The sequence below is a fragment of the Aspergillus costaricaensis genome (assembly GCF_003184835.1).
Source record: "Aspergillus costaricaensis CBS 115574 unplaced genomic scaffold BO79scaffold_23, whole genome shotgun sequence".
Taxonomy (NCBI): Eukaryota; Fungi; Ascomycota; class Eurotiomycetes; order Eurotiales; family Aspergillaceae; genus Aspergillus; species Aspergillus costaricensis.
The window spans coordinates 584,042-611,890 of NW_020291823.1; the positions used below are offsets into that span (position 1 = coordinate 584,042).

At 49.7% G+C, this 27,849-nt stretch overlaps 12 protein-coding genes across 12 annotated transcripts; 8 read left to right on the forward strand and 4 right to left on the reverse strand.

Annotated features, from left to right (window-relative positions):
* Window positions 1-2,279: 2,279 nt before the first annotated feature.
* On the forward strand, window positions 2,280-3,992 carry BO79DRAFT_219514 (uncharacterized protein; the record flags this gene model as incomplete). The annotated part of the gene is made up of 8 exons (XM_025683455.1): window positions 2,280-2,425; window positions 2,525-2,535; window positions 2,775-2,798; window positions 3,001-3,028; window position 3,208; window positions 3,502-3,638; window positions 3,668-3,743; window positions 3,822-3,992. The coding sequence occupies 8 exons, from the start codon at window positions 2,280-2,282 to the stop codon at window positions 3,990-3,992; spliced, it is 594 nt and encodes a 197-aa protein (XP_025537865.1).
* A 2,908-nt stretch (window positions 3,993-6,900) lies between these two features.
* Window positions 6,901-8,731, reverse strand: BO79DRAFT_270092 (uncharacterized protein; the record flags this gene model as incomplete). The annotated part of the gene is made up of 6 exons (XM_025687266.1): window positions 6,901-7,072; window positions 7,122-7,234; window positions 7,288-7,694; window positions 7,753-8,019; window positions 8,090-8,465; window positions 8,591-8,731. The coding sequence occupies 6 exons, from the start codon at window positions 8,729-8,731 to the stop codon at window positions 7,039-7,041; spliced, it is 1,338 nt and encodes a 445-aa protein (XP_025537866.1). The 3' UTR covers window positions 6,901-7,038.
* A 324-nt stretch (window positions 8,732-9,055) lies between these two features.
* On the reverse strand, window positions 9,056-11,039 carry BO79DRAFT_210075 (glycosyltransferase family 69 protein). The gene has a single exon (XM_025682723.1). The coding sequence runs from the start codon at window positions 10,689-10,691 to the stop codon at window positions 9,207-9,209; it is 1,485 nt and encodes a 494-aa protein (XP_025537867.1). The 5' UTR covers window positions 10,692-11,039; the 3' UTR covers window positions 9,056-9,206.
* Window positions 11,040-11,389: 350 nt separating this feature from the next.
* Window positions 11,390-12,309, forward strand: BO79DRAFT_210077 (uncharacterized protein). Its single transcript, XM_025682724.1, has one exon. It carries the CDS (start codon window positions 11,602-11,604, stop codon window positions 12,190-12,192), a length of 591 nt encoding a protein of 196 aa, XP_025537868.1. The 5' UTR covers window positions 11,390-11,601; the 3' UTR covers window positions 12,193-12,309.
* Window positions 12,310-13,215: 906 nt separating this feature from the next.
* Window positions 13,216-13,690, forward strand: BO79DRAFT_34283 (uncharacterized protein). The gene has a single exon (XM_025689103.1). It carries the CDS (start codon window positions 13,317-13,319, stop codon window positions 13,554-13,556), a length of 240 nt encoding a protein of 79 aa, XP_025537869.1. The 5' UTR covers window positions 13,216-13,316; the 3' UTR covers window positions 13,557-13,690.
* A 308-nt stretch (window positions 13,691-13,998) lies between these two features.
* BO79DRAFT_210078 (uncharacterized protein) lies at window positions 13,999-14,283 on the forward strand. The gene has a single exon (XM_025682725.1). The coding sequence runs from the start codon at window positions 14,023-14,025 to the stop codon at window positions 14,200-14,202; it is 180 nt and encodes a 59-aa protein (XP_025537870.1). The 5' UTR covers window positions 13,999-14,022; the 3' UTR covers window positions 14,203-14,283.
* A 133-nt stretch (window positions 14,284-14,416) lies between these two features.
* Window positions 14,417-17,287, forward strand: mirC (siderochrome-iron transporter MirC). The gene is made up of 5 exons (XM_025679865.1): window positions 14,417-15,006; window positions 15,074-15,204; window positions 15,257-15,991; window positions 16,042-16,703; window positions 16,760-17,287. Exons 1-5 carry the CDS (start codon window positions 14,783-14,785, stop codon window positions 16,835-16,837), a joined length of 1,830 nt encoding a protein of 609 aa, XP_025537871.1. The 5' UTR covers window positions 14,417-14,782; the 3' UTR covers window positions 16,838-17,287.
* Window positions 17,288-18,834: 1,547 nt separating this feature from the next.
* BO79DRAFT_210080 (uncharacterized protein) lies at window positions 18,835-19,194 on the reverse strand. The gene has a single exon (XM_025682726.1). It carries the CDS (start codon window positions 19,028-19,030, stop codon window positions 18,842-18,844), a length of 189 nt encoding a protein of 62 aa, XP_025537872.1. The 5' UTR covers window positions 19,031-19,194; the 3' UTR covers window positions 18,835-18,841.
* Window positions 19,195-19,381: 187 nt separating this feature from the next.
* On the forward strand, window positions 19,382-20,492 carry cdc42 (Rho family GTPase CDC42; the record flags this gene model as incomplete). Its single annotated transcript, XM_025684087.1, has 5 exons — window positions 19,382-19,401; window positions 19,599-19,713; window positions 19,801-20,277; window positions 20,334-20,377; window positions 20,414-20,492. 5 exons carry the CDS (start codon window positions 19,382-19,384, stop codon window positions 20,490-20,492), a joined length of 735 nt encoding a protein of 244 aa, XP_025537873.1.
* Window positions 20,493-21,436: 944 nt separating this feature from the next.
* BO79DRAFT_288846 (agmatinase) lies at window positions 21,437-22,996 on the reverse strand. The gene is made up of 3 exons (XM_025688730.1): window positions 22,762-22,996; window positions 22,580-22,706; window positions 21,437-22,523 (listed from the first exon to the last, which is right to left on the reverse strand). The coding sequence occupies exons 1-3, from the start codon at window positions 22,885-22,887 to the stop codon at window positions 21,508-21,510; spliced, it is 1,269 nt and encodes a 422-aa protein (XP_025537874.1). The 5' UTR covers window positions 22,888-22,996; the 3' UTR covers window positions 21,437-21,507.
* Window positions 22,997-23,545: 549 nt separating this feature from the next.
* Window positions 23,546-25,276, forward strand: BO79DRAFT_176643 (putative beta-ketoacyl synthase (Cem1); the record flags this gene model as incomplete). Its single annotated transcript, XM_025679866.1, has 8 exons — window positions 23,546-23,675; window positions 23,723-23,889; window positions 23,937-24,044; window positions 24,094-24,165; window positions 24,214-24,300; window positions 24,347-24,613; window positions 24,666-25,034; window positions 25,084-25,276. The coding sequence occupies 8 exons, from the start codon at window positions 23,546-23,548 to the stop codon at window positions 25,246-25,248; spliced, it is 1,365 nt and encodes a 454-aa protein (XP_025537875.1). The 3' UTR covers window positions 25,249-25,276.
* A 507-nt stretch (window positions 25,277-25,783) lies between these two features.
* On the forward strand, window positions 25,784-27,731 carry BO79DRAFT_210084 (deubiquitination module subunit SGF73). Its single transcript, XM_025682727.1, has 4 exons — window positions 25,784-26,003; window positions 26,133-26,273; window positions 26,361-27,014; window positions 27,086-27,731. The coding sequence occupies exons 1-4, from the start codon at window positions 25,979-25,981 to the stop codon at window positions 27,502-27,504; spliced, it is 1,239 nt and encodes a 412-aa protein (XP_025537876.1). The 5' UTR covers window positions 25,784-25,978; the 3' UTR covers window positions 27,505-27,731.
* The last annotated feature ends 118 nt before the right edge of the window (window positions 27,732-27,849 follow it).

Here is a 27,849-nt window from a genome sequence, read left to right on the forward strand (position 1 = left end):
GAAGTACTCCGTATGTAGACGGTCTTTTGGCTAGCGTTCGGAATGGCTGTCCCCCGTCAATAGCTTATGACGGGTGCTATCGACCCTTTTGCTAACTACTCCGACTTGGGACGTACTAGTGTTATTTGGTACCTACAGAGATGGTCCGCACACCGTAGATTGCTATACTAGTATGTGGTAGCTTACCTACTTCTTACTAATGTGGGTAAGTCACTAAATGAAGTAAAGAAGTATGTACGCGTATATATGTATGTATGCATGTGCTCGACAACAATTTCATATCACAAGGGCGTTTGCATCGTCAATCAGTCAGTCAGTCAGGATGATGTATGTCGGGGGGGAAGGGAAAGTGACTGGACTGGGCTACGGAGTACAGGAGGCTATAATTATCCCGACGCAAACCAATAATGATGCATACTATAGGATGATCGCGTCGATGACTTTCCCATTCCCCCAAGGGCCTTTTTTGGTTTACAGCCAGAATACATACTAGTGTGGGCTGCCATGGGAGCCAGAGAGGGAAGCATTGACCCCAGCAAGCTGGCCCCTGCCATGCAAGCAATCAGGCCTTCCCCTACAGTGACTCTGTTGAGTTAAGCCTGGCTGCAGCCCGGATGGGCCGGCGCGCTGTAAGGTCCGATACCATACCATACGCCTTCATTCACGACCAATCCAAGCCGGCCGGCCGTTCGATCGACGTCGGCAAGCGAGATCGATTCCGCGTCTCAGACAACAACCCAAGAGTTAGTTGCTGCTGCTGCTAAACTAGTGTAGTTATTCTCTTCTCTCTCTCTCTGCCTGAGAGCAGTCACAGCCGGTGCGCCCGCCGCCTCTTCAGTGTCACGCTGGACTCACCCTTAATGGTGCCACGGGCAAAGCAAAGTACCTCCCCTAAAGGACGTACCCCAGGTAAGCTTACTCCTTGCTTACCACGCCTTAATCTTGACTGAAGAAATGCCTAACCGTTTTCATCCACTGAGTCAGTCAGGTACCAGCTCGAGCCAGCTTTTAACCTACGTAGGGCTTAAAAAGTAATATCTAAGCAACTGTGTTGAAAAGCTTCATGGAAATTTTCATTGTTCAAGACATCCTCGGTTTTCTAAACCCACCGTGGACAGCGAGTGCAATTTCCCTCACATTTTCCCCCCTCCTCCTCCCAGCCTCGGGGACCATTTGCCAAACTTACCAGGGATACCAACCAGCCTACTCAGAAAACCCCTCAGCTGGACGGAACCTGCTCAAGGTTGCCTACTAATGCCCAACTATCACACCCTCTACCAGACTGTCGGGTCCATGGTGTAGTATTCGCGCTGCGAGAATCAGCCGGTGGCCTGCACCGATTGTCCCAGTTAATCTAATTTATTTTTTTTTTTTTCGTCTCTTCTCGCACTCGCACAACTGGGGCTGCTGCTCCTGCATGGAGGCAGCCGGATTCCTGTCTCATCCCTCTCTTTCCGATCCATGTTCGTTGGGGTCATTCGTCTCCCTCGTCTGTTCGTCTGTTTTTTTTGACTCCGGAGTACTCTCGACCACCAACCCCCTCCTCTCCTCTCCTTCCCTCCAGCAGAGGTTATGGAGCCGCTCAAGAGACGGAATATTAATTTAGAGTAACACTAGATACTGACTACTCCTAACTCCGGACTGATACTAACTAGCGATTTTATCAACTAGGAGTAATTTTGAACACGGTCATGCAGAATGCCTCACTCACCCACCATCCACACTCGTTTAGTTGACTTGCCTTACGTCCTAACCACCTCATCATTATTATTACTGACTTGGTAAATTGTTGACTTGACCTTCTTGGCCAAAGGAAACCCACGGAGGAGTCCTTCCCTTTCTTCCTTCGGTCCAGTCCTCGGACCACCCCCGGAGAACCCATGGTTTCTCCCCATTGCTAAGCATCTCTCAACCTCTGGTTCACCCGACTTTTCCTTTCACCAGCGAAACAAAAAATGCCAACCATCTACACGATCGCTAGAAGCCAAAACCCACCCCACACATCGTAGTAATACCAATGAGACATATCTATCTCTCTTTCTCTCTCCCGTCATAGCAATTTCTCTTTGTTTCCCTTCTCGGTGATCTCCGTGCAAGTATCCACTTCGGAAAACAAGGCTAACCCCCCCGTTCTCGACCTTGTTTCGCAACTTGGCCCTTCTTTGTTCTCGACATACCCTAGGGTTGTATCCAGAATTGGCGGCGCGGGAGGGGAGAGCCCCAGAAAGATACATCCGTCTTTTTGTCTAGCCTAATTATTGCTTGCCAATAACCCAAGGATGCTTGCCTACCTACTTACCCTCTCTCGAAGTGGACACCAAAAACAGGCAGACAGAGACAGAGACAGCGACAAGAAACTGACAAGGCCAGCCGGCCGACCGACCGACCGACCGACCGACCCAGGATTGAGCACCGAATGGATTCGGTTAGTAACCATGGGTTTTGGACTCATTGTTGTTTCAGGCAATTTCCTTATAAGGTACTCCGTAGCGTGTTAATAGTAGTATGTAGTATGTAGTTTTAGTTTACATGGATGTATGTACACACGGGCAAGGCCCCGCGTGCTGCTTTGCTGTGCGGAGCAAAAAAAGCGATCGTCACTTTCCAACTAACTAACTACTAACTTACTAACTAAACAATGTTCACCATCGGCTATTGTAACTACCTATATTTTGTTGTGATATGATTGTCGTGTACGTATAAACAAAACCATAGCAGACAGGATTATTATCGAATCTAGTGCAGAGTCAATAATTAACTAACTAACTAGCTAGCTGGATATGTACCCTCCGACCGAGGTAAGTAACTACTGCGAGTCTGCGACAAACAATGACAAATACTACCTTCTTCTTCTGCTGCTTCTTTCTTCCACTTCCCCGGCCTGCCCTCTTCTTGGCCTTTCTTTCTATTCGCTTGCCATAATGAAAATATCCGGGGGTCGGTAGGTAGGTAACTAAGTACTACGTATCATCTAACTGCCATACTTGCTACTTACGGTAGTATCCATAGTGAGCACGAAAACTGCGATGTAAGGAGAAAAGAATACCAAGATATTCGACTTACCCCTTCTTCAGTCAACCTGATTCTTCATTAGTAGTGTATTATGTATAACATACATAAGTAGATGATTAATGTCCCCTCTATCGACATAACTATGAAGTAGTAGTAGTAGTCACATGCATCCAACTTGGTACTTCTACTACGTAGAGTAAGTAGGTAGGTAGGTGGGTAGATACTCAGGTATGTAGCAGTACATTTACATGTGAGAAGGTGCATACATAAGTACTTTCCATCTTGTGTACCCCCTTCCCTTCCCCTCTGCCCCCTTCCCCTCTCTTTCTCACTACATAAGTAGCGTAACATAACATACATACTAATGAGTTATTCAAGTCTAACCCAGGAAATGCATTGCAACTAAACCACAGTCTCCCCCCTTTCTTTTTCCCCGTACCGGAAAAGTATTAGTAGTAGGAGGAAGAGCATACCTAACAACCTACCTAGCTACTTACCGGTCCGAGATTCCGGTGCAGGCAGTACACACACACCTCGACCCAACATACACACACACAGTCCACATGTAGCTCTGCAACTATGCATCATTCGAATCTGGCTGCAATGGCAGACAGACAGACAGACAGGTAGGTAGACAGGGTCCTACTAAATAGAGAATCATCGGTGATACTACCACTCCTACTATGTACATTATCACTCAAACCAAGTATGTCCTATGTACCATGTACTATGTAAGTACTCTATCCGCATTCAATCATGTCTGTCTCAGCCTACTATGCAACATAATGAAATGGAATGACCTCAGATAGATATATCTCCTCGGAGAAAGCACCCCCTTTACCCATAACTACTTACGGTGCATACTCAACCCCCAGATAAGAAAACCAGCAGACAAGACAGCCAAGCATCGCAAGCATCAAAACCAGCAACAGCAACAACAACAACAACGCCTAAGAAAGGGATGGATAGGGGATATGTAGGGTACGATACACACATATGTGACTCACGAGTCATGACAAGAAGAAAAAAGCCCTGCAGAATGCAGATTATTTCACTGAAGGAGAGAAGAAGAATTAGGAAACAGTTTATCTTGAATCAGATTACGCCTAGGAGAGACTTTTTTCTGAATCAGAGATAAAAAAAAAACTGAATCGGAGGGAAAAGTAAAGTTACATCATGTTCTTTGCATTTCGGGATTTGAAAATTGAGAGGAATAAGTTCTTGGGCTTGGAATGCTAGAATTTATGTATGTGTGTTGTGTATGCTGTGGTGGTTTTGACTTGGCTTGGCCTTGGGTAATTGGAATGTTTGGATTGGAGATCGGTCTTTGGCGGGTTTTGGCAATGCTTTTGACTGTAGATGTTTGGTTGGGATGGGATAAGAGTGGCTTGGTGGAATGTGTATGTTTGTTCTGCTCTATGATTGTATCTGTTTTCGACTTTGATGATTGACTATTCTGCTACTCTGGTTGAGGCAATTGTCTTGGTCATTGAGATACATGGAGAAGGGTTAACATATCCGTTATGTCCGAGGGAGGTTTCTTGGCGGTGTATGGTACTGTATGCGTGTTATATACGGTGTATGGTTTCGTGTACTGGTATGTATTTCTCTGTACGGTTGATGGGCAGACAGCTTCTTGATGAAAGGCATAGTTGCGATATTATGATTATCTGAAGAGCATTATAGCTTATTTGTTTGCTTCCTCAGAATGGTGCATGGCGTGGCTGATGTAGTGTTGGTAGATCATGTATAATACTGCTCGATATATATCTCTTACTATATAATGTTCGGATATACTATCTACTAGGATCAAGTTGAGTTATTTCTGTAGTTAGACATGGGATGGATTAAGACAAAGTACTGGCTTCTAAGTTCAAAAATTATTTCCTTTATTCAGCGACTGTCTACTTGTTGGACCTTCAAGTATTGACTGATAATGGTAATTGAGGAGAATACTAGACCATGCTGCTGTCTGCTGCCCTTAGCAAAGCTATTGGCAGCCATACCCCCTGGATCTTAATGCCGCACATTAAAGCTCCGAATGCTGCTGGCATTGTAGCTTCATGCACGCCCTTTCTGTAAGCTATTCTCTCGCTGGCAGGAGCAGACAGCCCCGAGGGTAGCCGGCGTTGTCCAAGTGACGAGTATCATTGACGATCAGACCATACACAAGAGCTCCAGGGTATTGGCTGGGATGATGTGCACCATATACTCTAGACGTATACACCGATCAAAGGATAATCTGTAAACACTGGAACTTTCTGGACCCTGCTGTGTTGTACTGCAATACCACCTCCAGCAACATCTTGTAGCACATCCATGTCATCCTGCAGGTCGTCGAGGTATTGGCTCGTTAGCCGGACTCAGTGAGTTGAGGACTCTGGAAAGGGATGTGATAAGCACTGCCGAAGAGATGCAGAGAGGTTTAGTCGTTGATGGGCTGCTCACCCTGTGGGAGTGTCTCCGACTGCATCATGACGTTCATCTGGTGGAGGACGCTGATGACCTTGAGAAGTCTCCTCGCTGCTTCTCGTCCGATTTTTGTCAATCTTCTAAGCCTTCCCCTTCTTAGCCTTCCCCTTGTCGTGCCATGTCAGCGCGTCGTGGCTGATCGTCGCTTGATCTCTATTACGTAGTAGAACTTAATCTCAACGAGAATACTATATGCAGCAACCGTAAAAGTTAGACCAATTCTTTGACCAAAGCAGTGAATTGCAGAGAAGATTGCTCACATAATGATGACAGTGCCGAAACCGAATGACGAGCCTCGCAGGTATGAAGCCTTAAGGCGTCCCATAATAAGCCTTGAGAAATATAAGCTTGTCCGTAGCAAGACTCTCAAGCACTGACAAAGTCACTTGAACGGATCAATATAATGTGGCTTGCCTTAACTCGTATCCCTCGAATCCTTCGCTCATGAATATAAAGAGTTGTCATGAGGAAGTAGACTGCCACTGCCATAGTGCAATGGCCGATAGGCTGGCTCTCGGGCCACCTCTCGAAAGAATCCCTTTTGAGAGCTGATAAGGAGTCCGCAACAAACTGCGCAAAGAATGAAGAACATCAAGGGCTGCTGTGGGTTCAAGGTTTACTGTAGCCAAGTATACAGCGTTATGTTGTCATCGTGGATGCAATATCTCCATGCATCTCGACGAAAAATGCGGCCATGGCTGAAGGACTTTCCGTACGCAATTAGGAGTAGATATTAAGTGGAGGACAGAAGTTAAAGAGGTTGCCTGAGCAGGTTAGCTGAATTATGGCAAGGCACTAAGTAATTTCAATTTCTGCCCGGGTAGTCGATTGCTAACTGGAACCTTGCATACCGAATAAACACGTATGGTAAGCTAGCCACGACGGGATCTTGCTCTAGGCCCTTCTTTTCCATCCTTTCTCTCTTAGTATCTACCCTTCGAGGGCGTGTTATGAATGATTATAGTTATGTTCAGTGTACGCTTGCTGTGCCTATTTGCCAGAACAGTCTAACTTTGAGGACCAGGGTAACGGAGTTGAAGAAGTTGACTCGTCTGTCATGATTCTGCTTCGAGAGGTCCGGGGTTGTACTGTGATTTACTGGTATGCTATGCCACAACCTTGTGTATTATGAAATTTGCTATGAGGGAAAGTTGTATTGTTAGTTGCTGATGGCCGTCGAACCGTTTAAAAAGAGTCAGGTTTAAAAGGGTCAGCGATATGTCTACCGCTTATATGTCTACAGAGATCTAATCGCTAGGCCTAGTCGTCACCTATACACCATGCTATAGTGAATCAATGACTTGGTATTGGACTTTTGCCTCATGATTCAAGCCTTATGGAACTACATCCATGCATGTCGAATGCTTTTATTAACTAACTGAGGTGCAATAAATCCATCAGGTTACCACAACGCCTGTCCGTTAAGCAATCTTCCCCAACCCCAGATACATCCTGCATATCCTGCCATTTTACTCCATATTTGAACCCGCCCTAGACATGACCATCTTGGTAAACCGCCCCGTATGTAGGTAGCCAAACATAGTCTGCTTGACTTCAGTCAATGTGCATACCGGTAGCGAACTCGCAGCTGAGCGACGTTAGCAGCATTCATCATAGACTAACACGAGGGCACCTACGGGTCTGTCGCATACTGAACGTTGCAGTGCTCCCACTCAGGATCACGCACGAGAATGCCGCGGAACCGCACAGCATCCTCGATGGAGCAGAAGCGGAAGACAACGTTGCGAGCCTAGTAATATGAGTATGCTATACATAAGAGGGATAAGGAAGAAGAAGACTCACGTCTCCAGGCACATATGAGTCCAGGATCTTTTCAACCTTGCGACCACTACCACAGGCCATGTTGTACAGCTGCGCCATGCTGGCATTCATGTCGACTCCGACAGCTCTCACGGCGCGAGTCGAGCCAACAGACAGATTGAAAGAAAGCTGGGAGCTGACCACGTCAACTTCCTTGCTCATCTCAACAAACACGGTGATCCTTCTTTCTTTGTCAAGGTCGATGCCGTTCGGATACTTGTCGTAGAAGGCCTGGCATGCTTCATGTTCACAAAAGAGGATATGAGCAGTTCCGTTGCCATGGACGTGGACACTTTCGATATTGCCACCGTGCACAAGCGACAGAACCTTAGCAGGGGTGCACCAGGTGGCAGGCAAGCCTCGGAGGATGATACGACGGACACGAGAAGCTAAAACAAGTCGTGTAAGTAAGTTGACCACCGGAAGGTAGGATATAATATATGATACCTGGCTTGTCACGAGCAGCAGGGGTGCCCCAGCTCTTGAAAGTAGTAAGGTTCTCACGGTCCTCTACCTCACTGGCGTCACCTGAAGCTACAGCTTCCGAACCACGTGGACCAGCGCTGATAGTAGCAGCAGCATTGTAGTCCTGGGGCTTGGAGTCACCAAAAACACTGGACACTCCAGCCTTGGGGGTCTCGGGCTTCACTTCAGATTCTTCGGCATCAGGCTTGATACTCCACTCGTCGTCATAAGTGTTCTGACCGGAAGGTGCTACAGAAGACAATAACATGAGATATGCCGCGTCTCAACTTCACAATGGCTGTGGTCGCATGATACTTACCAAAAACATCAGCATCAGCACGAGACTCGGGACGACTCATTGAAGTACTGCCCTTCTCACTGGACGCGTCGACAGCAACAGTAGGAGTGCCATAAGTCTTTGGCAGCTTCAAGGAGCGAGCAGCAGCCATGAAGCTGACCGTGTCGTCCACATCGGCGACAGGAAACGTCTTGGTATTTTCCTTGTCCTCCATGGTGTTGCTAAATGAAGAAGATAAGGGAGAAGAAGGGAGAGAACAAGTGGAATGAAAAGTGTCGACAGGAAGTATCGACGGAGAAGACCGAGATGAAAAATGAGGAGCAGAGGATGGGCGAGTTTTATTTTCGTCGACAGTGAAGTGCGTGGCTTCGTTACCTGAACGACGATGAGGGGGTTCCTGTTCAGGTCTAGCAGTCAGCCCAGCGAGAAGACTCTCACCATGCTATGGTAAATTACAACAAGACGTATTGAATGGGCGAAAAGCCCAGTACAAGACAAACAGCAGGAAAGGGAGAGACTGACTGAGAGGTGTGTCTTTTTGGGAGCATGTCGGCTCTCTTCGAGACCGAAAGACGTCTTCTCCATGAAGGTTCCGACGACCCCGTAGATTATACTGGTGACCCTGCTGGCAAATTCCATGGTAGGAACCGTGCCCTTGTCCATGATAACAAGGAAGATTAAGAAACGTCTGAGATGGGATTTTAGGAAATATGTAGGTGTCTAACAAGAGGGAAGATGGTTGTAAGAGGAAGGATGCTAGGCAACAGATGAAAAGAAAGATGAACCAGCAACTGCAAAGGAAGCCAGACAAAGGAATAAGAGGGGCTAGCATATTACAATATAAATAGCATAGTAGGGAATAACACTTGAGGTCTAATATGATTGGCAAGTCCCGCCAAAATAGCTTGTGATCGAGGTGATCTCGACGGTGAATGGCAGTTCGAGGGCGGTTTTGTAATACAGAACTACGAGCATCATTGTCCCATCTGTAAATGTTGTTTCGAAATGTGATATATGGGGCTTGCACTATGTCCATGACGTCTAATGAATATTTATGTACCCATAACTCGTGGCCTATACAGCAAAGTCAACAACGCAATATGCATGCAGGGAATATCTACACATAGATCGAAATCCCTTATGAAGGTACTTCAATCTCCTCATATCCCTTCTGGCCCTCTTTGCGATGCTCGATGATGACTTGGAGTCCCGGGCGTCCGCAAAAGCCATCTTTGCCTGCAACCCGATCAACGAGTTGAAATGACCCATTCCCCTCTTCATGTTCATCAGGGATCCAGACCTTCTCCTGAGATATATGGCCGGGGACTTCGGTTCGCCGAGGATTGAACCAAGGCATGCCGACGAAATGGTTGAGAATATCATGGATCCAAGAGTACAGCTTCTCAAACCGCCGCGTAGTCCCTAACCAGGAAAGGGTGCGGGTGTCGTACGCCACCCGGACATAAGGATTGATATAGATCCCCGTGTCTGTGATCTTCTCTGGGTCCGGCTGAGGCTTCTGAATATCGGCATGGATAAGACAACACTCAGAAGCTTCCCAGAACGTATCATGTGACGCCCGGAACCGAGCAGGTGATTTGTCCTCTCCAGACAGCTGAGGCTGTATATCCATGACCGACACATCTGTGTCGCGTTGAAAGAACCGCGCGTCGAATGCTACCATTCCTCCCCAGCAACTCCGCACCCGCACCGCATCTTTCTGAGCTAGTACGTCCTGACGGCTTTGACCTTGTCCAGCGCTAGTGAACCACGGGAAGAAAGGCACGCCCACGCCAAAGCCCTGCAGATCGCGCGTCGCATAAGTATCATAAAACTTGAATGGGTTGATGAAATCCACGGCGCACGCGGCCCGGTATTGAGAAACGCCATCATCCGTGGCATTTGTGGAGAACAGAAGCTGGAGCGCATCCACCGGGTTGAATGCAACGTCATTCAAGTAGAGCAGCTTGTCGTAGCGCACTCCCGGCTGGTCGTCCAGCGGTTTTAGAGCTCGGTTCCGCACCTCCGCCAAGTACTCGATACGTTTGATCCGCCTTGAACCGCCGGGAACGGCAACTGTCGGTAAACCGGCCAGATCCAGATGCTGCTCAAAAACAATGGACTTCTGGCACGTGGCCCGATCCGCCAGATCTTGAAGCGCACTCTCTCCATCTCGACCGCTGTCGTTCTCATAGATGCTCAAGAAAACATTGTCTTCTCCGAGCAGATCGATCAGCTCAAGCACACTGTCCCCCCAATGTCCTCGTGCTAGATCGCCATCAGGGTCATATAAGCTCGCTGCGATGAAGACTTTCTCATTGCGGATGTTGCCTCGGCCGGATTTCGTTGACTGAGACACCGCATTCCGAAGCGACAAGTAATGTGGCGGCGGCTGGGTATAGGAGGGCCGGAATATGGAGGTCAGGACGATGAGAAGGAATATAACGCCGATAACGGCAGAAACATAGTTGCAGATGCGGCGGAATAAAGAACGACGATAGCGACCGGAGTACCTCGACCCCGAAGGCTTCAAGTGACGATAACCGGCATAAGTTGATGAGAAGAGTCGCGACCACAGGGGCACTCTCCTGGAATCATCTGGATAATAGTAGCCAATAGACATGGCAAACAGATCTTGACAGGCAAGTCGAAGCAATCACTTTGCTCAGCCCATGCCTAGGATGAAATGGATCATGGAAAAACCAGAGGCAGGCCAGCAACCAGGCAAACAAACCATCCTCTTTTCCCCAAACTTTGCCTCGCCAGGCCACGGGGTTTTCCCCTTTGCCACCAAGGGGAGCGCACGCCTGCTTATGTCATCGGTGGAAAAGGAGTCTCCCCGCTCACGTGCTTTGCCGGCCATCGTGGAACTGGCCATTGTGGGAGGAAGGGACTCCCTGCAGGGAACCCCAGACCACATGGGGGGAATATGTTCAAAGAAGTCTCAAAACCATACCAGTGAGGAGTGAGTTTACTGATAACGGCCGGGAATCCCGGGGGATCTCTATCAGGCCTACCTACTTTTAACAGTTAAAGTAGTACCAGACAATTGCCCCATAGTTACCTTCCGACCGGCCTTATCGTCGTGCTTCTAATCGCCCCGTAGTCTCCGATTACCCCACTCACCCAGAGTCATAGCTGTCATAGGCCAAACCCTGTACCGCAGACGGTGAGGATCTCCCTGCGACCGCATACCTATTCGAGTACATTGTGGCCCAGGTCAATCCGGATGCTGGCTTTAGCTCGGAGTCTCTACTACTAGTATGGCGTCGCTGGCTGCCCCAATCAATATGACGTAGGCCATTTTGACTACAAGAGACCTCTGCTCTTCCTCACATCATCCATCTCTGGTTCTCCTTTCTCCTTCAAGACCTTTGTATTTTGTTCCTTTGGAATAACTCCCATCTCATTCCTACCCTTCCTTTCCAATTACCCTCCCTCAAATACCCTTTTCCCAGTTCGAAACCGTCTAACGGGGTGAGGATCTCACAGACATTGCCAAAGCGTCCTCTTCACGGAACCAGCCGGCAATCATGACCAAGTTCACTTTCGCCAATTCCTCCGAGAAGGTACCCGGTGATGGGATCCTCCCCGCCCAATTCTCCATCAGAGCGGCCCCTCAAACAGATGCTTGGTCCAAACCTCCATCCACAGACACATTCACTGCGCCGATTCTATACCGGAGTGTTCCGTTGAAGTCGTTCAAACGGGTCAGAGTCGCCTTCAATGCAGTCTGGCAGCAAAACTATGACCAGGGTGGACTCATCCTTGTCCTCAACGGTGCGGGAGGCACCCGGAAATGGGTCAAGACAGGCATCGAACTCACCCGTGGCCGACCTCACCTGAGTACCGTCACCAAAGACAACTGGGCGGACTGGAGTCTGCAGCCTGTCCCGTCAGGAGGTGGAGCGGCGACACTAGAGCTGGTCCGAGAGTCAGACAATAGCCTGTGGATTTATCTTGTGGAAGGCATCCAGAAATCCCCTCTTCGGGAAGTCACCTGGGTGTTCGAGGAACCGAATGTTCAAGACCTCTGGGTGGGGCTCTATGCAGCACGGCCTTCGAAAGAGGGGGAGGACCTGGTGGTGAACTTTGGCCATCTGATACTCGACACGTCAGATTAATGGATGTCCTGTGTGCAAATGTATCTTATGCATAATGTCCATGGTGGTCATGTCATCTAGATATTGTCCCGAATCGATTGGCAGTCCCTATAATGTTGATACTTCGGATGATGGATTTCAGGTACCCTACATGAAATAGAATGGTACAATGCAATCTCAGTCCCAGACCGTAAGAAAACGTACTGCTGAATTTGCAAGCTTGTAGTAGCAGTCCTCGATGTGTGCTGGATAGTAGTATTCGAATGTCACTGAAAATGCTTGCCAATCATAACTGAGGGTCCGGCTATCTGCCAGCTCCATTACCGTCACTGGTTCGATCCCCAGAAGCACCGACCACCACCATCATGGATGACTGAATGCATAGATAGGTAATACGCCAGCTGTTATTGGGGGGGGGCATGGATTTCTGCAAAACAGATCACATGAAATAACACCAGCACAGGGCGTCACTTGTGGCCAGCATATTCACATTTTCTCGAGAATCGAGCTCATGGGCTATCTGCTGGGTTGGAGATGAGGGATTAAAATCCAAAGAGGGGGTGGAAGAGGGGAGCAGGGTAACTAATAGTATCTGGTCTATATGCAAGAACTGCAGCCCATATGAACTGACCGGATTCGAAGCGAACAGAGAAGAAAAAGTAGTAGCGCTTGAAGAATCTTGACCAACCGCAAGAAAACTCCGTGTGCAACCTATACGAGGAAGAAAACAACGCTAAGCTTTACCACAGCGGTGTCGTACAGTGGGCAGTGTACCCATTCCGGAGGGTTGCGAACCGGACTTGAAGCCCAATACAATATCTTTACCCTTTTGAGTAAGTGGGTGGATCGTTAAAGTTCGGCTCGAGTCTTCCGTGAACACGACCGACCAGAAAAATATCGCATTAATTTCCTGCGGCTTTCGCGCCTTCTTGTCAATATTCATTGTGGAGTTTCGCACCCCTCAAAAGTGTCGAATCTCCTATCCAGGGTGGTCTTACCCAGATGATCCGGTGATTGTTATTACTCACACGGGATGATCGTTGCTCGAGGGGTAAGAGTATCACCCCGTGACCGACGGATGATGACCAGGAGCGGTTGTTCCCGAGTCATCCAGCATCGGCTGTGCCACTTCCCCCAATCATGCGATGGGGCCGGGATTTCTCATTGACGATTACGCAGAGTCTTTGCTGAGCAATCAAATAATTCCGGGATCCCTGATTTCTTTCGTTGGCGTGATTACAATTACTCTGTGTCTCCATAAGACATTCAAAGAGTGGGTGAAAAATGTGAGAGAATGGAGTAGTACTATTACGCTGTGCAATAGTATAGTAGTAGTACGGTGTTGGATCAGTCAGGTTCGGCCTGCAAGGGGGAAGCGTGGATGATGCGCGCCTTCATTCTTCTTACGAGCAGAATGTCAGGCGGTCTGAAAAGAACAGTATAAAAAGGGCAGCAGTATATATGCTATGCTTATGCTGCACATACTCTTTGTTCTCTTATTTTATTATATCTTCTTCAACACAAAAACTACATTGTAATATACTCGAATAATATAAAATCCATCTTATTGTTTATCCCAGGCTTTCCTTTTTCCGGGTCCGACCGCCGGACCAGGTGATCTTATCATATCTGATGTTCAGTTGCCCGCCTGCGTAGGATTCAGAATCCCGGTCGCCTTGCCACACTATCCTTCCCCCCCCCCCCACCAACACCACCACGCTTTTTCCCTAGTGAACTCCTGCAGTCGAAGCCTTCTTTGCAGCAAGGCCCAGGGGTACATGCTCACTCGATCCTCCTCATTTCCCGCCTTCTATCCGTCTACGAAACGAAACTCCCGCCCCTTCCCCGTCAATGGGTGCCCGTGGCCGAGGCACAAGCTTTGCAACCATCCAGCCCATCCGAAAGTCCCCTCGGTCTCATTCGACCAACGACTGGCGTGGGACAAAACAAAACATTGACAGCTCCGTTCGGACTATCTGGTGCAGCAATTCAGTGGGTGCCACACTACCCTTCTGGGCCACGGGCGTTTAGCCCATAGGCTAGGTCCTGGGCCTCCCACTTGGACTTGCATAAGTGCGGCCTGTCGATCGTGTCCAGTGGTGTGAATCATATCGGGGAGCCTGATTTGGGCTTGCAGACTCATAGCTGAGCCCCTTGGCCTCCGTTCTCCGGGCTGTACGCCAGATCTGGCGATCCACGCGTGCTGCGCATTCCGCTGCTTGATTTGGTGACCTAACTGATGCATGTGGTACCCAAACCTGGCTTCAGGGTGCTCCATCTTGCTAGTGTCTTTTGCTTTTTTCTTACCCTGCTTATTCTTTAGACTTTGATACCCCCTCTTCGTTGGCTAGTGTATTGCTTTTTCGTTTGGTGGATCTGGCTGGTACAGGTCGCAGATACCCTTTTACGTCCGCTTAGCCTTGCAATCGTCAGCCTGCTCCGTCCTTTTCATGCCTGCTACTTCGACATTGAAACTATCGGACTCAAACTGTTGCTTCATCTGCTACCTTCACGACGACGAAGTATTTGACGACCTGTCGCAATAAATGGACCCCGGTCATCTTATAGCTACCCAGCGATACCATCCATCAACGATTACGGCGCAGCCGCGATGCCCCTTCTTGACCACCGCTCAACAGTCTCATATGGTACCCTCGATCAAATGGATCAAGACAACAGGGAGGCGGAGGAGCGCCTCCTTCAGGCGGAATACGACCCTGAAGGGCATGATAGTGAAGTAGAATCCTCTGTGGATTCGGTTCAGGAGGGTGTTCGGAAGATTGAAGCAATCAATCTGACATGGACAACACGGTCGTTGATTATAGCATATGTCAGGTAAGCCTCGTAAATCATCAGGATTGGTGGTTCCCAATATCCTTCGTGGTTGCTAATGGTGTTGAAGCATCTTCCTCATGGCTTTCTGTACCTCGCTCGAAAGCCAAACCGTGATGTCCCTTTCGGCTTATGCCACCAGTGCTTTCAGCAAGCACTCCCTTATCTCTACGGTTCTCGTTGTTCAAAATGTGGTGAACGGTGAGTATATTTCTCCCTTGGGGTTATTGTCATTCTCTGCTGACCCTCGTAGCTGTTATCAAGCCTCCTATGGCTAAGGTTGCCGACGTCTTCGGTCGGTTCGAAGCGTTCTGTGTCAGCATCCTCATATACGTTCTAGGATACATCCAAATGGCTGCGTCGACCAACGTTCAGACATATGCCTCTGCGCAGATTTTCTACTCTGCCGGATCTACCGGCTTGCAGATACTTCAACAGGTGTTTATTGCTGACAGCAGCAGCCTATTGAACCGTGCGCTCCTGGCGCTTCTACCAGAGCTTCCATTCTTGGTCACGGTCTGGATTGGCCCGACTATTGCAAATGCAGTGCTTCAGCATACATCCTGGCGATGGGGTTATGGAATGTGGTCGATCCTCCTACCTGCCTCGTTTCTTCCGTTGGCACTTTCGCTATTGTTCAACCAACGCAAGGCTCGAAGACTGAACTTGATCAAGCCTAGACACCCTCATCGACGAGGCCTCCTTTCAATTATCCGCCACACTTGGTACGATCTTGACATGTTCGGTCTGATCTTGCTCTCAACAGCGGTGACCTTAATTTTGGTCCCTCTTACGCTTGCTTCCAACGCCAAGAATGGATGGAAGAATGGCAGCATCATCGCGATGATTGTGATTGGCATTCTCTGCCTTTTTGCGCTTCCCGCCTGGGAAACATCAAAGAAACTGGCTCCCAAGCCTCTGTTGTCCCTGCATCTACTCAAAGACCGAACAGCGCTCGCAGGGTGTACTCTGGCCTTCTTCTACTTCAGTAAGATCACACTTTTCCACCAATTTAAGCACTCTGCTAATATGTCTTAGTGGCATTCTATTTCTCGGTTCAACCTTACCTTTATTCTTACCTGCAGGTTGTTCAGGGCTATGATGTTGCCACGGCTGGCCGTGTGACCCAAACCTTTGCATTCACGTCGACTATTGCTGCCTTCGTCGTGTCATTGCTCATTAAATATACGCGCCGGTACCGGATCTATGTCACCTGCGGTTGCGTCATCTACATTGGTGGAATTCTGTTGATGTTGCTCTACCGTAAGGAAGGAAGCTCACCGGCGCAGATCTTGGGGACGCAGATTATCGTTGGCATGGGCGGCGGGCTCCTCAATGTTCCAGTGCAGTTGGGCGTTCAGGCCTCTGCTAGCCACCAAGAAGTTGCTGCAGCGACGGCAATGTTTTTGACTTCCATGGAGATGGGTGGGGCCGTTGGAGCAGCCATTTCAGGAGCCGTTTGGACACATCATATTCCGAGAAAGCTGCAACTCTACCTCCCTGACGAGTTCAAATCCGATGCGGGTGAAATTTTCGGGAAGTTGACCAAGGCATTGTCGTACCCGATGGGATCCCCCGTCCGGGTAGCGATCAATCGCGCATACCAGGAGACCATGAACAAGCTCCTGGTGTTGGCGTTCGTTGTCACGATTCCGCTGATCCCGCTCAGTCTACTGATGACGAATTACAAACTGGATAAGGTATGTGCTTGTGAAGATGGCGTTGATGTTGAACCAATTGATTAACGATGGAGTAGATGAGCGAGTCATCCGACCACGAGCCGATCCCAGTTGAAGATGAGGCTGAGCCTGAGGGGCGTGCGAAACGAACCTGACAGACCGCATTGGCGTTCATGTACCCTTCGCTTGAATCTGCCATATTGTACAAACACATACAGGGAGAGCATCCCGGTTAGATTGCAAGGGCACTCTATTATTATTTCGCCTGCTGTCAACCGTCGCAAACCCGCATGGGATAGAGAAGGCGGTGTGAAAACCCCCATGATTTGGGGAACCAAAAATGGACTGTGTACAATCCAAATTATATATTTTGATGATTGATTGGTTGCCATTTCTTTTCATGCTTTTGGATTGAGGCCGTCAGTGCCGTTTGTGCGAGCATTCACTTGGCGTTCTGGGTTCTCCTTGATGGCTTGCGCCATGAAACTCAAGCTGCAACGGCGAGAACGGCCGGCAGCGGATGATCCTGCGGGATGATATTATAGATGTTACGACTAGACTAGATGATTTATGGGTCACGTTATATATATATAGCAAGCATTGGTACTTTTTGATTGGATTTTTACTTGTGCGCCCTGTTTTCTGTAGGATGTGATTGATTGCTGTAGTGGTGCGACGATAATAGCGCTGAGGATTGGACGGGGGGGAATGAAGAAGGGAAAGCAAATTGATATGTACCGATCCCCAGGGTGGAATCTGGGCCCCGTCATGAAACTTAGCGCGGGGGCGTTTTATTGGGGTCGGTCTGGGCGTTTGCATTGCTGAATACTATTTAGTCTATAGTCTAGTAGTACAAAGCCACTACTTAGATAGACGAGATGAAGAGGGCGGTCGGTGCTGTCCAACCAGCCCCGTGCGAGGTTGGGATGGCATGGCATGGCATGGCATAGCCCTGACCCTGGCCTCATTGTTACCCTCGTCGATGACACCCCTCAGGGTGGCAGTTGATCACAATCACTGCTACTTGCTACTGCCTGCCTACTGACTACTAGCTTCACTAACTGCTAGGTTGTTCCTCCTTGGGCGCGTAGCGAATCAAGCTAGGACAGGCGCAGTCAGTGCGACCGTCTGGGCAAGCCAGATTGATTGGCTCAAGCATCTGATGCTCAGTGTGACGGGATTCATGGCGGAATTATGATTGATTCCTTACCCAACTGGAGGTGTTACCTAACCTGACTTAACTTTACTACTTTACTTTCGCCTGAGCCTTAGGATTATTACTGCCTGCCTGCCTTGGCCTTACCTTACACTGGACAAACAGCCAGCCTGACTTCCGAGGCAAGCCTGGGGCCCGGAGAGAGTGTGTGATGAGATTGATGGCTTTGCTTTTGATAGAGCATGATCGGTTATTGTAGGAGTTCGTAAGTAGTAAGTAGATAGTTAAGTAGTTAAGTAGTAACTATTATGGACTGAAAGAGTAGGCCTCGCTTTTCTTCCCTTCTTTCTCTTTATCCCTTTCTTCATCATCGGTTTTATTTACTCTCGTCATTTTTTCTACCACGGCTCTGTTTCGTCTTATTCTATCGATCGGATCCGATCAAGTTGCGGTTTTTAATTGCTTTTGGGTGTTGGATGACCTGACTTGGCTCTCCTCCTTCCTCCACCCTCTCTTCCTCGGTCTAATATTTACTACCATCACTATCATCTCATCACATCTCATCTCTCTGCGCTTCCTCGGCATCACGCTATCGTTGCGGAAGACAAGACGATCGAGATTCTAAAGGAAAAGAAAAAAAAATTACGGAAGAGAGAAGGATCGCGACAGGATAGAATAAAAGGGGGTGGTTTATCTAGGTTGCCGTCATATTGGCCTTAGTCCGATCTCTGTGAGTTGTCTCTTATCTTAGGTTGTGGATCGCCGTTGTGTTGCTTTTTCATCTGGCCGTTCAGTGGGTAAAGAAAAGAGTTGTGACGGGGGGGGGGAATGAGGAAGTCTTTTCCTTTGGGAGTTTCATCAACAGCCCAGGGTAAATTACTTCAAACGGTGGCGCAACTCGCAACCATCAAAAAGAGAAATTGTTGTCAGAGGTGTGAGAAAAGAAAAAGGCGGGCGATTAAAAAGGAACCTGCTAACTAGAGATAACTAAACCAGGAGCTAACTAAGTAACGGTGCGGTGCGGGTTGCCCCATTTGCAAGCAGCAGCAGCAGCAGCAGCAGCAGAAAGCAGAAAGCAGAAAAGTAGCAGCAGCTTCTTTTCCTTCCTCTCCTTACTACTAGTAAGGTATCGTCTCCGTCCTCCGCCTACTGCCTCCTCCCTCCCACATTGGCTGGCTTCCTCACCAACCATCCCTCTCTCTCACCGTCGACATTCACCGCACACCACCTCCCCATCCGTGAATCCAGACGGCCTCGCCCATCCACCGCGTCTGTCCTCTCCATCTTAGCCGCCTCACCTTCTCGTTACCTTCCACTTCCTCCTCACTCACTCACTCACTCTCTCCCCCCCCCCCCCCCTCTCTCTCAAAACACCCAATCGGTCTTCCCCCCTCACTCGTCTCCTCCCTCCTCCCCCCCCCCTGGTTCACCGCATCTCCTGCTTCTCCTGTCCCTGCTCTCCTTTCGGCATCCGACAGACGACCTTCCGTGATTCTCTGCACCTTCTCTCCCGCAAACTTCACGGTTCTTCAAAGTTTACAACATGGTCGTGGCAACAATTAAGTGCGTTGTTCTCTTCATCATCTTTATCCCTTTCTCTCCGCAATCACTTTTCCCCCCTCCTCCTCTCTTTCCCCTCCCCCCATTCGAACCCTCCCTCCTCTATCCTGCTTCCTCCCTCTCCTTTCTCCGTGCAAACCGATACATTCATCCTTTCTTCGAGCGACAAGTGGCTAACCATGGTTTGACTTTTGTCGCAGATGTGTTGTCGTCGGTGACGGTGCCGTTGGCAAGACCTGCCTTTTGATCTCCTACACGACGAACAAGTTCCCTTCCGAATATGTTCCCACGGTGTTCGATAACTATGCCGTCACGGTCATGTAAGTTAGGGACCTCCTATCTTGAGACATGGTTTGCATATCGGGACTCTGTCGGAGTGCGCTATATCACGCTCGCAATCAGCGTCATTGGTGCTCCCGATGTCGCTGGCTCGACAAATGCGATGGCGTCTGTGGACAAATATCGGAATCTGCAACTGACTCGATCCCGTTGCGCAATAGGATTGGCGATGAGCCCTACACCCTGGGATTGTTCGATACTGCTGGTCAGGAGGATTACGATCGTCTCCGTCCTCTTTCGTACCCTCAGACGGATGTCTTCCTCGTTTGCTTTTCGGTCACTTCGCCTGCCTCCTTTGAGAACGTACGCGAAAAGTGGTTCCCCGAGGTGCACCACCACTGCCCCGGTGTCCCCTGCCTGATTGTGGGCACCCAAACCGATCTTCGCGACGATCCCGCGGTCCGCGAGAAGCTTTCCCGCCAGAAGATGCAACCGATTCGCAAGGAAGATGGAGACCGTATGGCCAAGGAGCTGGGCGCAGTGAAATACGTCGAGTGTTCTGCTCTCACGCAGTACAAGCTCAAGGACGTTTTTGACGAGGTTAGTGTCGCGCCACACCCCGCATTGTCGCATCTACTCACACATCTTTACTCTAGGCCATTGTTGCCGCGCTCGAGCCTGCTCCCAAGAAGTCGAAGAAGTGCGTCCTGTTGTAATTGATCCCGGGATCTTACAGGGCAGGCCCGTACGCTCCGGAGGGTTCCAGGCCTGTCATTGATGCATCGCAGACACGTCGTATGATTTTGGGAGACTGAATGTGCTTTATCTATGCAATATGGAGTTTTGGGGATTCTTTCGTACAAAGGTGGCTGGCTTCTTCGACCGACGTCTGACTTGACATTCTGTGTTCGTTCACTGATTCTTGAGTGAATACACATCTTACAACCCGTAACACCCAAGTGTGCTCTTCCCTCTTCGCTCGGTTGTCTCTGCGCTGCTGAGCCCTGTCTACCTCAAGCAGACCTGCCATCGAGAGCTCTTCCTCATTCCATCGGAACCTCTTGTCTCCTGACCTCGGTCTCTTTCTACCTGGCCAGCGTCGTTTCTTGATCCTCCGACCTTCATTATCCCCTCACTGTGTTCCTCCACCTTATTTCCCCACTGTCAAACCCTCCCTAAACTACCCCCTTTTCACCTTTTACCAACACGTTTCCACAACCCCACACACACACACCCACCTTTTCTCTTCCTCAAACAAACCCCCCTTTACTCCCTTTCGAACCTCTCATCGTCTCTATCGGCGTTGGAAGTCGAGGCGTCTTGTTTTGGCTGGCTGATGGTTTTTCCTTTTTTTTCTCTTTTTTTTTTCTATCTTCTTTTCTTTGATGTCCCTCATACTCTGCGATCTGTTATCATGCCGATCCCACCCGTCCCAAATTTGCTGTGCAATTTGTTCTCCCGAGCTGCAGCCCTTTTTTTATTCTCTTTTCTTTGCTCATTGTCTTCAAAGCCTGGACTAGATAACAGATACAATAGTGATGACCAAGTTACCCACCCCTTTATATATTATGGTTAGATGTTGTTATTGTTGTGGTTGCTGGTTCGTGAGGTAGTAGTTAATTGTTTCGTCTGGTCTATATAGTATCTAGTATTTGCTGGTAATGGATTTAGTTACCTTTCCGATGGGATGATTGATGAACTACAGTAAGACTACTTAGACTTAGGAGTATGTTATGTGTTTCATGATGTACCTGCATCAGGCTTGACTAGAAACTCAACTCGTTCATTAAACATACATACATTCACATAACTTCATATCGGATATCTCATTTACAACTCATCCTTGGCCTCCTTCTTCTCCACAGCTTCCTCTGCCTCCTCAGCAACAACAGTCTCCTCAACCGGCGTCACCTTCCGTCCATACCATCCGCCCAACTCTTCACCCGCACCAGCCTTAACCATGCTAGTAATGATCTCAAACGCCACCTGCGCAGCCGCCAAGGCCGTAGTCTCGCCCTTGTTATCATAGCTAGGAGACACCTCGACGATATCGGCGCCAACAATGTTCAGCTTCTCAATGCCACGCAGGATGCGAATGAACTCGCGGGTCGTCCAGCCACCAGGCTCGGGGGTACCAGTTCCGGGGGCAGTGGCGGGGTCCAGGACGTCGATGTCAACGGACAGGTAGACAGGCTGGTCGGAGTCCAGACCGATGCGCTCGATGATGCGGTTCACGATGCCCATGGGACCGAGGTCGTCGATGTCGTCGGCGTGGATGCGCATGAATCCCTGCTCCGGGCCCGGGTTGGTGTAGTCGCTGTCGTCGACGCCGGTCAAACGCGTGCGGAGACCAGCGTGCGCGGAGGTCGAGTTGCAGATCAGTCCCTCGCGGCTGGCTTTGTGGAAGAAACTGCCGTGGTTGAAGTGCGCTTGTTCGGAGGTCCAGTAGGCTGAGTAGCGCACGGGGTTCCAGGTGTCCAGGTGCGCGTCGAAGTGAAGCACCGTGATGGGCTTCTGGTAGATTTGGTACAGTGCGCGCAGGGCTGGTAGTGCGACACTGTGGTCGCCTCCCAATGTGACGAGCTTCGATTTGCCCGCGGAGATGCCCTTCGTGCCGTACTTGGAGGACGCGGTGGTCAGGGCCGGGCGAGAGCCCAATTCCAGGAAGGCTTCGTACATCTGCCGCTCCGCAACGCCATTGTCAAATGGGGTGATCGGGATGTCGCCGCAGTCTTTGACTGTCGCCCATGAGGCGTAGGGGTTGATTCCCGCTCGGGTGTTGTAGCTCGTGCCGGCCATTTGGCGGGCGCTAGCTGCCCGGATGGAGCGCGGACCAAAGCGAGCGCCTGAAGGGGTGTCAGTGAGCGTGGGGGGCAGACTGTGAGGTTATTGGGTGTCTTACCTGGTCTGTAGCTGACTGCCGTGTCGAAGGGGGCTCCGATGACGGCGATGTCGTACCGTTCGTCGGGTTCGATCAGGCATTTGACTGGCTTCAGATGGGCAAAGCTGGCAATGCCGGAGAAGGTGAACTGAAATGGTGTGTGAGTGAATGCGAAATAGGTGGTTTGGGACTGGGATGCCTACCTCCTGGTCCCATTTCCTCAGCAACTCCTCGCGCACATGCTCTGGCACCTCTTCGTGGTCATGGTGAGCGTGGGCAAAGGCTGTACCAGCTAGTGCCAGGCAAGCAGCCCAAGTGAGGGATTTCATGACGGGATTGAGGACCTCACTCGAGAGTATTGGGGGTGTAAGAGAGATGAGGGAGAGAAGAAAGGAGGGGAATTTCGGAGCAGCAATCGGAGAGGAATAAATAGCGGTGGTAGTTGCGTTGACATAAAAAATACATTCCATGAATAGAATAGTAATAATAATGGCCACTGGGGATGATGGGACTCTCTCTATCTCTTATCGATACGGAGATTGACTCTCATTGGCCAGGATATGGCTGTAAAGGGAAATATTGATGCCTTTATGCCTGGCGTCACTGACGTCGTGCGGACCTTCCCTTTTTGGTCAACTTCTTCATCGTCTCAATGCGGAAGGAACACCCTTGACCCCCATTTCTCGCCTCGTCCATTGGCTGCGTTGAGCTTCACCACTTCATCTCTTCCATTGTCTTCCATCAATTCATTCTAGTCTCTCCCGCCTTTCCCCAACATCGGTATAGTGTCGCGGGAGTTTGGACCTGCATCTCGTCTGCAGTCTGCGGAGACCAACCACCCGCAGCGAGACTAGACGTGAAATACCTCGACCATAGTAATCACGTACCGTGTATCCCCAGAATGCCATGCGTCGTGTTGTCGTGACTGGTCTCGGAGCAGTGACACCTCTAGGAGTAGGTGAGTGATACCTCCATGTACACCTGAGCATGTCCCAAACAACCTCGTCATGGCCGTGGTTCTACCATCTTTTTTTTTCGGTCCCCAGCGTCTCCACTTCCACTCTTCCGGAAAGGGAAGGTCTTGCACTACCTCATATTCATGCCCAGGAAGGCAACTGTACACGATCCATGCTCTTGCTATATTTGCTAAGTAATTTCCCGTAGGTTTCCGTCGTACTTGGAAACGTCTCCTGGATGGTCACTGTGGCATCGTCAATGTCAACCATCGCGATGCCAGGTTTGCAGATCTGCCATGTCAGATCGCAGCAGTGGTGCCGCAAGGTGCACGAAAGGATGGATGTTGGACGGCTTCGGAGTGGTTAAGTCGAGATGTAGGCATACTATAGTGCTTATTAGGATTGTAACTGATGTCCTGCAGGAGGAGCGCAAAATGGCTCGGTTCGCTCAGTATGCCATGGCTGCGTCAGAAGAAGCTCTCGAAGACTCGGGCTGGAAGCCTACAGATTTTGAACAACGAGAAGCTACTGTATGTATTGTCGGTGCTTTTCGACATCATTTCAATAACATTTTGCCAGGGAGTCTGCCTTGGGTCAGGCATTGGCAACTTTGATGAGATTTACGACACAGTTGTTGCATATGACAAGGGGGTCAGTACGGCATGTCTATCATCCATTTACCATGCTCACAAGCCATAGGGCTACCGCAAAGTATCACCTTTGTTCGTACCGAAGCTCCTGATCAATCTCGGGGCTGGACACATCTCCATGAGGTATGGATTCATGGTAAGTGCATTTCCTTACGCCTGGTCTTCCACTGCTAATGATATAGGGTCCAAATCACTCAGCAACAACGGCTTGTACAACTGGGGCTCATTCTATAGGCGATGCTGCCCGCTTCATCGCGTTCGGTGATGCAGATGTGATGTTGGCCGGCGGAGCAGAGTCTTGTATTCATCCGCTAGCAGTCGGAGGTTTTGCTCGAGCCCGCAGTTTGGCTACGAGCTTTAATGATTCGCCTGAAAAGGCATCAAGACCGTTTGACTCGGATCGTGAGGGTTTTGTGGTCGGTGAAGGCGCGGCAATGTTGGTCTTGGAGGTATTCATCAAAACAGACGCTTACTGATGGGACCTTACTAATCTGTTGTCAGGAACTCGAACACGCAAAAGCAAGAGGAGCTCGAATCTATGCCGAATTGAGAGGCTACGGCTGTTCTGGTGATGCACATCATATGACAGCACCTAAGGAGAACGGCGAGGGCGCATTTCTAGCCATGAGGAAAGCTCTGAAAAACGCTGGACTCCCACCTTCCGCGGTCGACTATGTCAATGCACATGCCACCTCGACCGTGGTCGGAGATGCAGCAGAAAACGCTGCCATCAAGTCCTTGCTCCTGGGACCGGGAGGAAAGCAACGGGCGACGGAGGTTAACATTAGTAGCACCAAGGGAGCCGTCGGCCATTTGCTCGGTGGTGCAGGCGCCATTGAAGCCTTGTTCTCGATTCTCGCCGTTAACGAGGTAAGCGACCCTGGTAAACATTACATAGCACTGCTAACGCCGAGACCAGAATGTGATGCCACCTACAATCAATCTGGAGCGGTTGGCTGATGGGTTTGACTGCAACTATGCCCCGAAACAGGCCCAGGAGCGCACCATTGACGTGGCTTTAACAAACAGTTTTGGATTTGGAGGAACGAACAGTAGTTTGTGCTTCTCGAAGCATGCAGGGTAGGCGGATTGTATATCATATGATATTGGCGGGTTTGCATATTGCATTGCATTGTATCAATAAACATGTACCACAAGGCGGATGTAACTGCCAGTCATATTAAAGTAACACGTTTAACTGGCCAACGTGGTCAGTGACAGCCAGTTCACATAATCAAGCATGTAAGAGGGTTTTTTTCTCACTCAACACCATCATGAAGAATAGTTGTGTTAGTCTCCAAGTAAGCCGACTTGAACCCATCCATCATCCCTCCTTACGCATGATCCACTCACCGCAGCCTCCTCCAACACAACAAAGGAATCAACCGAAACACAGCGACCACAATACCCCAAACAGATCTCACTAAGCTCCCATTCATCATTCACAATAACATCTCCAGGCAAATCTATTTCACACCAATAACCCAGACGTTCAAAACCCCCTCCACCCGACCACCACTTAACTAACCACCCACGTGACCTCCCCAAATGCGGAGCGCCCCGGACTGTGAGTGAGAGAGTGAGTGAGAGTGTGCTCAGCGCAAGCCTCGACCAACTAAGATACCGCACCTCCCCCAGCAACGTCACCGTCCCCCTTTTCCCTCGCGGTCGGAGCTAGATACATAGCTTTAATTCCAATCCCATCCTATCCTGTTTTTCTATTTCCTTGACAATATCGCTCCTTGAATTCCGACGGTCGAGAAAGAAAGAGCGCGCGCGCGTGTGTGGGTGGTTGGTCGTTTCGTTTCATAATCATGGCTACTGCTACCGGCGGCAGAGGTCCGTTATAGGCACCCCCCTCTCCCCTCCATCCCTCCGGATAATCCCACCACGCAATGATGATTTAGGGGAAATCCACGAAGATACTCGCTGTTATATTTACGAACCATGCTAATACTGGTGTTGTAGCGTCCTCTGCCTCTTCTACCCCGGCGGGGAGTCTGGTCGATGCGTCGGGGTATAAGTATGCCGAGAAGGATACCAAACCTGGGAAGATTAAATTGAAGAAGTCGGCGGCGAATGCTAAGTCCGGGAAGAAGAAGGGTGATGGTTTGTTTTGTCCCTCTATCCTTCCCCTTGGTCTGGGGATGGGGTTTAGTGGTGGTATGCTGATGGAAGTTGTTGCGTGGTTTATAGTGCCTGAATCCCCCGGTTCCTCGTCGCCTATATTACCCGATATCGATGAAAAGACTATGGCTGCGTTCCCGACGGGGAAGCCCCGCGAAGAAGATCATCTCGAGACGGTCATCTGTAAGACGTGCAAGAGGCCGGTGTTGAAGCAGAATGCGGTGGAACATATTCGGGGTTGTATTCGCGCGAAACAGGAGAAGGCCAGGAAGAAGAAGGAGGCGAGGGATGCGGCGAATCGCGCAAAGGAGAAGGGGGATAAGGATGGTGATGAAGATGTGGGTGCTGGGGAGAAGGGTGAGGGTGGTGAAGATTCGATGAAGGGTCAGAAGAGTGCGAAGAAGTCCGCTGTTAAGGGGATGGCGGAGGATGGGACGAAAAAGGGGAAGAAGCGCAAGACGGAGGCAGGGGAGGATGATAAGGATAAGGAGCCGAAGAAGAAGAAAAAGAAGGAGGAGCCCAAACCGAAGGTGCCGAAGCCGAAGGGCCCTGTTGATGTTGAGAAGCAGTGTGGTGTTACTTTGCCGAATGGTGCGCAGTGCGCTAGGTCGTTGACTTGTAAGAGTCACTCGATGGGCGCGAAGAGAGCTGTTCCGGGGCGTTCGTTGCCGTATGATATGCTGTTGCAGGCGTATCAGAAGAAGAACCAGGCAAGGCAGCAGAGTAAGTGGTTTTGTGGCTTATGGTGCTCGAGTGTGGGCTGGGTCGGACAATGCTAATGCTGGTTTCTACAGAGGCTGCTATCGATGCGAATGCTCCGCTACAAGATGATTTGGATAACAATGGGCCTGTTGACTCGGACGAAGAGAAAGATACTGTCATGGCGGCCATTTCTCGCTCTCATCCATACCCGATGGTGACTCATACATTGATCTCGACGAAGAAGAAGTACCAATATGTGCGGATCAAGGAGATGCTGTCCCATGCATTGGGTGGCTCACGCGGTGGTGGGCTCTTCTCGACAGGAGATACTCTCTCCTCTCCGTTTCCGGATGGCGGCAGCCTGTTCACCCCTGTAGAGGAGGTGTCTGTGCCCGAGCCTATGGCCGTGGGTGAGCCGGAGCCGGCAGAGACGCAGGAAAATGCGACAGATGCTGGTGCGAAGACACCTGCACCTGAAGCCAAGAAGGTGCCTGTGGCGGCTACCTCCTAGAGCTCTCGCTGGGTAACGAGTGATGAAAGACTCCCAGGATCGGATATACATATAGCCCGCTTACGGGCAGGGAGTTTGGGCGATGCTTGATGGCGTTTCTGGAAGGGTTTTGGGGTCTTTTGGTTTGCTATTTGATAAGATACCCCGCGCTCAGTCTTGCTGGCGTGCATTATTGTAAATTAAGTCGGTGCTTCTTTGGCCGTATTGATAGAATGAGATTCATTCTGCATGCTAAGTCTTTTCCCATGGCTGTTGTTTAATACATCAATGCATAGTCTACGGCATTTACTGTGCTTGCATGAAGTCAATAAAAACGCCATTTTCCACCGTGGTATCGCATTGTCA